Source organism: Mustela nigripes, chromosome 3 (assembly GCF_022355385.1).
Source record: "Mustela nigripes isolate SB6536 chromosome 3, MUSNIG.SB6536, whole genome shotgun sequence".
Taxonomy (NCBI): domain Eukaryota; kingdom Metazoa; phylum Chordata; class Mammalia; order Carnivora; family Mustelidae; genus Mustela; species Mustela nigripes.
This window is the reverse complement of record NC_081559.1, coordinates 136298453-136311039: the sequence shown is the minus strand read 5'-3', so window position 1 is coordinate 136311039 and position 12587 is coordinate 136298453. Positions and strand designations below refer to the sequence as shown.

The following is a 12587-nucleotide window of genomic DNA, read 5'->3' as shown; positions in this document are numbered from 1 at the left end:
GAGGGAGAAGAAGAGGAAAGAATCTCCAGCAGACTCCCTGTTGAGCCCAGAGCCCAACTCAGGGCTCAGTGTCACAACCCCGAGATCATGACCTGAGCCAAAACCAAGAGTCTGATGCTTAACCGACTGAACCACCCAGGACCCCCTTCATCATTTTTAAATGTATAGTTCAGTAGTAGTAGATCTATTCACTTTGTTGTACAAGCAGTGTCCATGACTCTTTTCACCTTGCAAAATGGAAAGTCTATACATTAAACACCTCCTCCTACTCTCCTGCCCCTAGCTCCTGGCAACCACCATTCTGCTTTCTGTCTCTATGATTTTAACTATTTTAAATACCTCATACATGTAAAACCATACAGAATTCGTCTTTTTCTGAATGACTTATTTCACTTAGCGTAATGTCTTCAAGGTTCATTCGTGTTGTGTGCAAGTATCAAAATTCCCTTTCTTTTTAAGGCTGAATAAAATATGCTGTTATAGAGATATATCCCATTTTGGTTATCCATCCATCACTGGCACTTCTTGAGTTGCTCGTACATTTTAGCCATTGTGAATAAGGTGTGTATGAGTGTAGAAATAGCTTTTTCCTTTTTTGTATTGTTTTTTTTCACCTGAAACTAATATGTCAACTATACTTCAATTAAAGGTTTTAAAATGCAAATATCTTTAAGACCCTGCAGTTCTACTTCTGACCCCAGAAGTAGAATTGCTAGATCACATAATAATTCTATGCCTAATATTTTGAGAAACTACCATACTATTTTACATAGTTGCTGTACCATCTTATGTTCTCACAAACAATGTAAATATATTCCATTTTCTCCATTTTCTCATCAACACTTGTTATTTTCTGTTATTTTTTTCTCTTCCCCCCTGTATTGATAGTAGCCATCCTAGTGAGTGTGAAGTGGTATCTTACTGTGATTTTGATTCATGTTTCCCTAATTATTAGTGATATTGAGCATCTTCTCATTTGCTTATTGATTATTCATATGTCTTCTTTGAAGAAATACCTGTTGAGGTCTTTTGCCCATTTTTTAAATCAAAATTTTGTTGTTGTTGAGTTGCAGGAGTTCTTTATATATCCTGAATATTAACCTCTTACCAGATACATGAGTTATAAATACTTTCTCCCATCCCATAGGTTGCCTTTTTACTCTGCTAACTGGGTTCTTTCACCCACAGAAGTTTTCAGATATAGTCTCATTTATCTGTTTTTTTTTTTTTTTCTGTTATTCCTTCTGCTTTTGGTGTAATATCTAAGAAGTTACTGTCAAACCCAGTGTCATGAAGATTTTCCTGCAAGAGTATTATACTTTCACTCTTAAATTGAGGTCTTTGGTCCACTTTGAGTTAATTTTTGTATATGGCATAAGGAAATAATCCATCTTTGTTCTTTTTGCATTTGGATATCCCATTTCCCCAGTACCCAGTTTTGTTGAAAAGACTATCATTTTCTCATTGAATGGTCTTGGTACCCCTGGTGAAAATCATTTGACCATAGCATAAGAGTTTATTTCTGGACCCTGTTATATTCCATTGGTCTGTATCTCTTTCTTTATGTCAGTACCACACTGTTTTGATTACTGTGGTCTGTAACAAGTTTTGAAGCCAGAAAGTATGAGACCCAACCTTGTTCTTTTTCAAGATTGTTTTGGCTATTCAGAGTCCCTTGAGACTCCATATGAATTTTATAATGGATTTTTCTATTTTTGCAAAAAAATTCCGTCGAGAATTTGATGGAGGTTGAATGAAATCTACAAACCACTTCGAGTACTTTTAACATCTTTATATTAGGTCTTCCCATTGAATGTCTTTCCACTTATTTGTGCCTTCTTTGATTTCAGCAACATTTTGGTAGTTTTTAGTGTACAAGCTTTTTGCCTACTTGGTTATGTTTATTTCTAAGTTTTATTCCTTCAGTGCTATTGTAAATTGAATTATTTTCTTAATTTCTTTTCTGGATTGTACATTGTTAGTATATAGAAGTATATAGAAATGAAACAGATTTTTGTGTATGTGTGTGGAATCTTTAGAGTTTTCTACATATAAGATTGTGTCCTTTGTAAACAGATAATTTTACTTCTTCCTTTCCCATTGGAATGGTTTTTCTTTATTTTTCTTTTACCTAACTGCATTGGCTAGGATTTCCAGTATTCCATGAAGCAGAAGTGCAAAAGTGGGGCATTCTTATCTTTTTCTTGATCATAGAGGAAAATCATTCAGGCTTTCACCATTGACTATGCTGTTAACTGTAGACTTTCATATATGGTCTTTACTGTACCGAGATGGTTTTCTTCTGTCTTCTCTTACTAGTTTGTAAAGTCTTTTCTCCAGTGGTTTTATAATTTGTAACAATTTACTATATGTCTCTCAAGTGTCTTTTAATCTATGGAGTCTCACTCAATCTTTTTTTTCTTTTTTTCCCCTTATCTTGTGCATTTTTGTTGAAGTAACCAGACCTTGGTCCTGTATACTTCCTGGGAGTCTAGATTTTATTTATTACATCCCCATTGTGTCCCTTTGTCACATATTTCTTGTCCCCTGTACTTCTTACAAATATAGAAGCTAGATCCTTTTATTTATTTATTTATTTTGCGGGGGGTAGGAAGGTGAAGACTTCATAGAAGGGTATATCTTTCTAGTAAGAGGTGTATAATGTCTGGTTGCTGTCATTTTTAAAACTTCAGCATTCTGGTTAGACAGTCAGTCCCCTTTAGCAATCCATTATAGGATGTTCTTACTTATCCTGTATATCCTTTCTTCTTGGCTCAAAGATAGGTGATAAGGAAGGAAGAAACTCAAGAGTTTTGGGGGTGGGGGTTAAAATATAAGTTCATTAATTCAGCTAGTAAATGCAGATCCACTGTCAGAAACAAAATGATTAACAGTTCTTGTTGCAAATACCTAGATTTTAACTATTTTTGGTGAGGCCAAGTTTGGAGATGAATCTAAACCACTTACTTAATTTTGAGATTTTCTCAAATATCTCTTCTTGAATAGCTCTCCAGTATTACTGAAGATGCTTGATTAAATCTTCCTAGTCACTTCTAGTGAACGGAGAGATAATCTCAGTGGCTCATGTTGAGTAATCTGGCCGGTGCCACATTTCTTTATTATCTCTTCAGTAGCATGGTGAATTTTAGTTTATCAAACATAGTTTCAAGCCAGTGAAAGAACGTGATTAATCTGTAGATGGGCTTGACCTTTGGCAGCTAATTTTAAAGATAAATCCTATTGTCCTGCAGAAGGCTTGAGTTTAGCCTTAGGCGTTTTCTCTGCAGGTGGTTTCCTTGCTAATTGTAGTGTAAGAATAATATTTAACAGAGGTTTATGTACAATGTGTATACAATGTTATCTTGACTTGGAAGTAATTAACTATTTACATTAGGGAAAGAATGCCCACATCTTTTCTTTTCCGGGTAGTCAGTCATATGATTGATTAAATCAGAGTTACTATTTGTGGAAGAACTGATATTAGAAGACCTTACTTTTCTTTCTTACTATGGTAGCTAATAATGATATGTCGTGTTGATATTCTTAAAGTGCTTCCACAATTTATCCTTTGACCCTACCACAAGCAAAAACTCTCTAAGATATTATGGTATTCCTGAAATGCTGGAGTACAGCAGCATTTTGTGAGCACTGAACATTGTCAGGGACTATATATACATTGAAGGTACTAAATTTGTAACACACCTCAGTAATTACGGATTATTGCCATACATCCCATAGCCACTTGGTTTTTTTAAACTTGGGCAGGGTCAAGATTTTGCCAAGACATGTTCTCCCAAGTCATTCACTAACTGGCTGTAAACGATGGATTTGGACTATGCTTACCTGCCTATTCACAAAGTCTGACCTTTTAATGATTAATGGCATAGGCTAAGAGGTATTTGTGACTAACTCAGGATCACACTGCTTGGCTGAAAGCGACATGTGTTGTTTTTGTTTTTGTTTTTTTTTAAAGAACACCTGTAATTTTCAACTTAATTGGTGTGGTGCCTTGACCCTATCTGAATGACACTACTTCCTACTCAACTTCTCAATCTTCAGTATATGAAACATATTGCTGGTTTCCTAGGGTTGGGTCATCTCTTCTAGTGGTAAGAACCAGCTTTGTACCAAACAGCTTGGTTGCTATTTTTGTGAGAATAAAATGCAGACACTCCTGGGAATTAAAACACTGGGTGTTAAAAGTTTAGCTTCTATGCAAATCAGCTTCACTGAGTACTATGCTCTTAAAAACATGGTCATCTTAAAAATATTGGCATGGGGAATTTATGGTTACCCTTATCATTAAATAGCCTGAACTTTACATCCAATTTGATTTAGAATGTTAATGATCTTTTTGTAGTGGAATGTGGAGTCCCATGTCTGGATTGACCTACAGCTATTGGTATAGTAGTGATAAGAATGGTAGAAATAACACCACCACTACCAGGAATAGTAACACCGACAGCAGCTTCCTGCTTGCCAGGCACTATGTTCAGAATTTTAAATTACCAAATTTAACCTTTAACACACACCGGTTTTATTCCCATTTTATTGAGGAAGGACCTAAGGCTCAGAGGTGAAGTAACAGACCTTGACCACCACACAGCTAGTCAATGACAAAGTTCAGAATCCCAGTCTAAACTCTCTGACTGCAAAGCTTGTGGTATGACCATTATGAGACTGTGCATTTCTGATGCTCTTCTGCACTTTCGTGCAAGAGTTTTTTGCCCACAGGTTATGAACACAATTATTTTTAGAAGAAACTCCTGTAATTTCTGTGTCATGTCATCAAAGAGTTGCCCTGAGAATGCCTTGTGTTAGACCTAATTAGTATTAGACCTCGTTCAGTCAGGAGATGAGCTGGGTGACTACATCGTAAGTACTGTGGACAAGGCAATTTCAATGCCAGCCATCCTAAGAGAACTCCTTGACTGACACGTAGAAGCAAATGGAACAGCCTTGCAGGAGCAACAGTGTCTTCATCTGGTTGAATCTCAGTAACATCAAATTTCTAAATTGCAAAGATTGCATATTTAATGGCCCTGATAATTTATCAAATGCCATAGCTCATCTTTGAAAACAGGGTGACAAGAGGCCATATCACAGTCTTCTGAAATCCCAATACCCACGTGTATCTACAGACATTCTTTTCCTTTATTCAAAACAGATCATAGATTTTCAACATGTGAATTCAAGACTAACAGACACAAATCTCTCTAGAGGCTGAATTTAATGGCATTTCAGCCTTTCTGTGTACTAATTTTGCCTAGAATTTCTTTTTTTCCCTTTCAAGCATTTTCATGAGATGAACATCTAGTATAACTCACAGTGATCAAGCTGAAAAAAAAAAAAAAAATCAAGAAACAGAAAAAAATGACAATGGACCAGGGATGCTGCTGGTGATTTTAGCTTAGGATGACAACAACTTGAGTTCCTGTGGGCGTTCTGTGTCCCAGAAACAGGAGAAAAAAGATCTTGAGGCAGTGAGATAATTAAAAATCACTTGATAAAGGATGAAGGCAAAACAGTCGTTTTAGGCCTGGGTCCGTCCTCAGCAGATTTCACTGTTATTTAATTTTTCAGCTAAATGCTGCTTTCTGTTCAGTAGACATAATCATCTTTGACTTAACATGCAATAGCCAGGGGTAACCTCACATTGCAACAAGTTCCTTCACTTTATTTTCATGACTTTAAGCAGACATTTGCAATTTAATATCCTATCAAAATAATTTAGGAGCAGAGTTAAATTTCAGTTCTCTGTGTGTATATGGGATGTTGGATGCTGTTTGTTTTGCTTTGGTAAGAACAGCTTGAGAAGAAGGTCTCCGCTCATAGGATGTCCTGGGCATAAGAGCTATAGTAAATTGACACTATTTCTGGTAAACTAGGAAAAAAGATAAAGTATCTCACTGTATTTTCTCTTTTTGAGCCTCTTCACTGTATTACTCAATTTTTACTAGGGAACTGAATTGCAGAGCATGTAAGAATATATTTTGTAGAATGTTGTGATGCATACCAATACTGAATTTAAAAAATAAATAATTGCCTGCTGATCTTATGCTAATCTTATCTACCACATGAAGCAGATAAGTTATAAGCAGCTGTTCTAAGAATGGGCTGCACTTTCATCAGGTACTACAAATTAATCAGGCATTCCTAATATGTTTAATACTGTATTATTTAGATAGAATCATTTTAGGACTCAGATGTCTGGGTTTTTGTTTTTCTTTTCCTAAGCTAGGTATCTAGGAATTTTCTTTACCAATATTGAATGCTAACAATTAACTAAAGAACAAATTTAATTTTTGCCATTGTAATTATTTGAAATACTCTATATATTGCTTTTCATTCATTTATCATTCCCCCAAACTTTGGGAAATCTCTGTGCCAGGCATATTGTGCTAGATCCCAAAGATATAGAGAATGTAAGGATATGGCCCTGCCCTCCTTAGACAAGAGCACATGCAGCTATGGTACCCAGTACAGCCAGGCTGAGAAAAGTCAGGGATGAGACTCTTAACTGATGAAGGGGAGATGACCTCATCATACTAATGTGGGTGAACAATGGAAACTGATTTTTTGCCCTAATTTTTTAAGGGCTTTGGTAGGAATGTCTATCAGAGCTCCTTCTCTTTTTTTGTTTTTAAATTTTAATTCAATTTAATTAACATATAATATATTAATACTTTTAAGGATAGAATTTAGTGATTCATCAGTTGCAAATAATAGCCAGTGCTCATTACTTCAAGTGCCCTATATAAATGCCCATCACCCAGTTACCTGGTCCCCCACCACCTTCCCCTCCAACAACCCTCAGTTTGTTCCTATAGTTAAGAGTCTCTTAGGTTACCTCCTTCTCTGTTTTGCTCTTATTTTATTTTCCCTTCCCTTCCCCTATGATCATATGTTTTGTTTCTTAAACTCCACATATGAATGAAATCATATGACATTTGTCTTTCTCTGACTGACTTATTTCAATTAGCATAATGCCTTTTAGTTCCATCCATGTCATTGCAAATGGTAAGATTTCATTCTTTTTGATGACTGAGTAATATTCAACTGTGTGTGTGTGTGTGTGTGTGTGTGTGTACACCACATTTTCTTTATCCATTCATTTGTCAATGGACATCTGAAAGACCCTCCTCTTTCATATAAGGCCTCTGCTTAGTCAACTTTTGAAGAAAATATTTCAAGATAAATAGTTTGAAAAACTATAAATTGGTCACATGTTAGGGAGATGAGTAAGAGTCTGACATTTATGGGCCTTTAGTACTTATTGAAGTGTTTGGATGTTTTCTAAAATTGATGGGAGAGTGACATGTTAGAGCCTGGGCATAGAGCCCAGGAAAAGAGACTATTGCAGATATCCACAGAGGAGGCACCAGGCTGGGATGTGGGGAGGGGGAGTGTTGGAGAGTAGGGAGTACAAGAAAGGCACAAATTCTGGATCCAAATGGCAAGATGTCATGATTGATTTGATGTGGGGTAAAGAGAGGCTCTTTAAAAGCATGCCAAGGTTTGGGGCTGGTAGGTTGCCATTCTCCTAACGAAGGAAAACAGTAGGTTTCCAGAGAAACTATGATGAATCCAACGTGCAGCACACTGAGTTGCAGATGCTATATGGGACATCCAGCTTGAAATGACCCACAGGTAACTGATTTGAGTTGAGATCAAAGATTTAGTAGAAGGGAGCAGGGTGATTGTTGAAGCCATGAGTGTGTTGGGGTCTGTAAGGCAGACCCCAACAATGAGGAATGGATAAAACAGTCCCAGGGGCCCATATCATTTAAGGGATTGATGATGAGTACTCAGATTCTAGAAAGATAACTTCAAAAAATAGTAATGATGTTATAGGCACCAGGAAGGAGAAATGTCAAGAAAATATTGAACAACAGTGACGAGAGCCCCGGAGGGTCGAGTTCTGGAGAAAAAAAAAAAAAAAGGAAACATTTGGCCCCAGGGTTTACTTAAATGACATGTTTCTTTGAAGCAGAGGCAAAGTTCTAAATAATTTTTCAAAAGTGATATAACAAAAAAAAATGGTTTTATAAAAGCATCCATTTTATAACTGCTGCTCTGGAATTTGTTATTGCAAAGCACAAGAAAAGTAAGATTAAGCCAAAGACGTGGTGATTTTAATGTCTCAGTTTTGGTCTAAAAAATGTGGGTTTTTTCTTCCTTTAAATATGCCAAAATAAGCCATCAAGCTATGACTAATTTATTAACTGTTCACTGTTGGCTTTTGTCACATTTGACTTGTATCAGATATAGTCGAAAAATCTGAAGGTATTAAAAGATTTTTATAAAATAAATTTCACCTCAATATGAGCACTCCAGTGTAAGCAAACCTGTGAACACGGTTATCTGTTTGTTCTTCTGCTAGTTTCCTCTTAGGTAAACGACTGTGGGCGAGGCGCCCCGTGCACTCTGCCAGCCAGTCAGCCCTGTACCAGGAGCAGATCAGAGCACTGCTACAACTCCAGCTCCCCGTCTCTAAAATCACAAGGGGGTATACTCCAGAGCTCCTCTTTTCAAACTGTGGGTCCTGATACATTAGGGGGCCACAAAATGGAAAATTGTCAGAGTACACTCCGCAAAGTGGGTAAAGTCTTATTTTGACAGATCTTCATTTCAGCTCTTTTTGTGGGAGAGACAGAGGGAGAGGAAGAAAGAAGGAGAGAGAGAATACTAGACCATCATGGAAAATGTATTTTTGACCATGGATTGTGGTTTTTAAAATGTTTGAGAAACTGTATTCTCAACTAGAACCCCTTCCTATTCTAAAAATCTCTAGTTCCAGTTCACTGTCAAACTGTTTTTTTGGTGTAGTAAATGGTTCATAACAGTACAGAGGAGCGCCAGGTATAAAACATGTGAAGGAAGGACAGCTCATAACAAAGGAGAAAAACATGAAAAGGTAAATAAGGCTAACATCTGTGTTGTATTTGACCACAAGTCTGAACAAGCCTTTAAAATTTATTAGTATTCCAACTAGCAAGTCATTACTATAATTTATGAAGTAAAGTTAAAGTATGCTATATATTAACAAACAATGGAGTAATTCTTTTGATGGTGGTATAAGTAAGCAACCTTACCACGGAGAAATCATACTTTTTCAAAAGTAACAATACCATGGCACATAAATTCCAGAATTGGCAATTAAATAAATGTGGTGAGTCTCTTCCACCTGGCCACATAAAAAGATTCATTGACATGGTTATGAGACAAGTCAGTGTATTTTTATTGGCCTGAGCTAGAGGGAGTAAACACCTTAGTCAGGTGTTTTGTTTTAGAAACAGCTGTTTGAACTTCTGCTGGTTAGTTCTGCTCTAGGGTGTATTTGAGCAATTGCTTTTTCCAAGCACACTTTACTGATTTGGAATCTGAGTGAGTGAGCAATTTCCTATAAAACTGAGATTCAGTGAAAGTTTTTCTTTACTTGTGAACTATTTTTAATTCTTCTGCAACCTACAAAATTGCATGGATTTTAAGGTGGTATTAAACAGGGATAATTTATTTTTTTAAGATTTTATTTATTTATTTGAGGGCGAGAGAGAGAGATCACAAGTAGGCAGAGAGGCAGGCAGAGAGAGAGAAGGGAAAACAGGCTCCCTGCTGAGCACAGAGCCCGATGAAGGGCTCCATCCCAGGACCCCGAGATCATGACCTGAGCGGAAGGCCGAGGCTTAACCCACTGAGCCACCCAGGAGCCCCAAACAGCAATAATTTAAACTCATCAAACAGGAAATCTGAGGACAATGTTATTTGTCTTCCCTACCCAGCTCTTGAACACTGTTTGTCTTTCTTCCCTCTCTGCCCTGTTATAAACCCTGGGGTGTTTTTCTTCGCCCCTTTGCCATCATCTAACCCCTGACTTTTGGCAACACTGCGTTCCCTGTCTCTTCCTCACTGTCAGTCAGTGGGAAGAGAAGGCCTAGACAAGACAGGAATTGAGACTAGCAGTGTCATCCTGCTCTACTTCCCCAAACGCTCAGCTGTCCCTCCTTTGGGACTCCTGAAAGATAGACCATTGACTTGCTGGCAGGGTGTGAGCCCTGCTGGCAAAGCAGGCGGTGCAGGGGCCGTGTTGACTCCTCCTCCCTGGCCAGCTGATTGGCTCTGATAGCCAGTGAGTCTCCGCCCCCATCCCTCCATCCCAGGCCCCTGCACTCTTGAAGGTGTAGGAGCAGGTATGGTTGCGCCCAATTAAGAGATGAGAAATTTTGTTTTAATTGCACATGAGAACAAAGTGCTTGTCAGTTAGCCATCTGACTTATTAGATGAGCAAACTAAGGATGAAGGAAGTAAGAACACCAAAGTGAGAGAGGAAAGGTCAAGCCTGGAGCCTGGGTCCAGGGCTCTTCTTCTAGCACGTCCTGCTCTTTCCCAAAGTCCATGAGGAGATAGTACTTTAGATCAATACTCAAGGGCTTGATAGATTATAAATACGTGGGGAGTAGGGGGCAGGACACAGACCAGTCTTGAGTTTTGGAATGAAGACAGCGTGCTCAGAAGACGATACACAAAGCATACAAGGTTTATGTAGGACAGTGTAGATACACAAGACAGTACTCCAACAAGTAGGTGACATGTGAAGGCATAATTTATCCAGTTACAACTTCCCTAGTTCGACGATGATACAGGTAGATTCTATACTTACTCCAAAGGTCTGCTGAAATAATAAGATTCAGAAATCATTGTTTGGAAATATTTAAAATGTCATACTTGTAAAAGCCAATATTGTTGTTAGGATGCTGGTCAAACCTTCAGAAACTCACATTACATCTTTGTGTACTTTACGGACATTTTTTCCTTCCTCACTAATTATGCAGGGTCTGCACCAAGAATCATGTTGTTTCCTGGATTTGATATATTACCAATACAGTAACACCATAAAAACTGCAAATATTTCCATAGCCCCTGAGTTTATCTCAGTGCCAGTAAATGTCATCAGGATATGGGGTAGATGAGACAGACTTCTCATCACTAGTGTCCAAGGCTTGAAGTTTTGGATGGAAGCCATTTCAGAATGCTGGTATTCCCCTTTGTGTATGGTACTGACTGTTTGATAATGGGATAGTGTCACATGAATGTCAGGATCAGCTCCCCAGGCTGGGCATGGTGCCAGGTGGTCAGAAGTGGCCATCACTTCCTTTGAGTGTACTCGAAATTGGCAGGTGGTCTGAATAAATAAGAAATAATGATAATTAGCATCTGAAATAGAAATAGTATTTATTACCCCTCTGAAATTAATCTATATTGTATCTGTTTTCTGGTATTTGTGGCAATGCTTTTAGATACTCTTAATGGATTGTGGCATAACGTAAACAATGTCTTCTCTAGTCACTGAATTTCTTGCTCCTGAAACAGGCGCATGAAACTAAATTTCCTCTACTTTGTATGTCTACATAACTCTAGGTGTTATATCTTTGTAATAGTTTAAGCAGCAGATTATTTCTTCATTATGCAAAGTATCAACAACATTTGGGTCACTTGTTAAATAAGTCACTGAAGTTTGCATACTGAAGTTTGGATCACATAGACCAAGAGCAGCTGGAGCTCCAATCTCCTGATGACTCTCTTTCTCTCAGCCCTTCTTGGCACTGATTCCCTCTTACTGTGACAGTGTAGTCCATGAACCTGAAGGATATACTTGACCTGAAAAATTCTTCTTTTAGGATCCACCTACATCAGTTTCCCTTGGACTGCGAATGGAAGAAATGATTTTCAACTTGGCAGACACACATCTGTTTTTCAATGACTTAGAAGTAAGTTCTGATTATTTTATATTCACACTTCATGGTGCATGTCTGAAAATTGATAAGTGGTCTTGCAATATCAATGAGATACTGTTTTATGAATCTATAACTAGAATAATGAGATTAATTATTGATTATATGGTAATATGTTTGCCTTCTTTATTTTGACTGTTGCCTTTCAAGGTTAGATTCCTCATGACCCTTGGTAAGGATTCAAATTTGATGTCAAGAATTTTAAATATTAAACCATGTTGATATCAGAAGCTACCGATTCCTCAGCTTCATAATTACTGTTGAGATGGGTTCCCTTCCGAATCCTTTAAAGCTGTGATGGTGGCATCCGCTGTCCGAATCAGACTTTCATCCTATTGGGTCAGCTGCTTGTCTTTCTGGCTGGCCCAGTTGTATGTCGTTTCAGCCAGGTTTCTGCTCTTGGACTTGCTGGGATTTCTTAGGTCAAACTGCTGATGATTTTATTTGCCCGTTACAGTTTTGGGGGGGAAACTTTTGTAAGATGGTTAATTAATTGTGTCATGGGCACCATCAAATATGATGATCTCAATTAGCAGCATTCTTAAGAATAACGAATATCGTTTCTTCTATCTCCATTATCACTATGCTTCACTCTCTTCTTAATAGAGACAGTTGTTTATTTAAATCCTGCTGTTAAGTAAGTTTGTGGTAGCCTGCCAACAGGCATTAATCATCAAGTTGTTGTTTGAGTAGATTTTATATATGTATGTTATTTCAGACAGGAGAAGAATCTGAAAGATTCAAATAGAACTTTTACTGATCAAAGTTAATTGGCGGCAATTGGCCTTTAAATAT

At 37.6% G+C, this 12587-nt stretch overlaps 1 protein-coding gene across 3 annotated transcripts in view; it reads left to right on the top strand.

Annotated features, from left to right (window-relative positions):
• EYA1 (EYA transcriptional coactivator and phosphatase 1) overlaps positions 1–12587 on the top strand; it is a 360536-nt gene that overhangs the window by 292667 nt on the left and 55282 nt on the right. For all 3 annotated transcript variants that reach the window (XM_059394706.1, XM_059394705.1, XM_059394707.1), the window contains one exon: positions 11679–11768. In XM_059394706.1, the coding sequence (XP_059250689.1) occupies positions 11679–11768 (90 nt within the window). The remainder of the gene's footprint in view (positions 1–11678; positions 11769–12587) is intronic.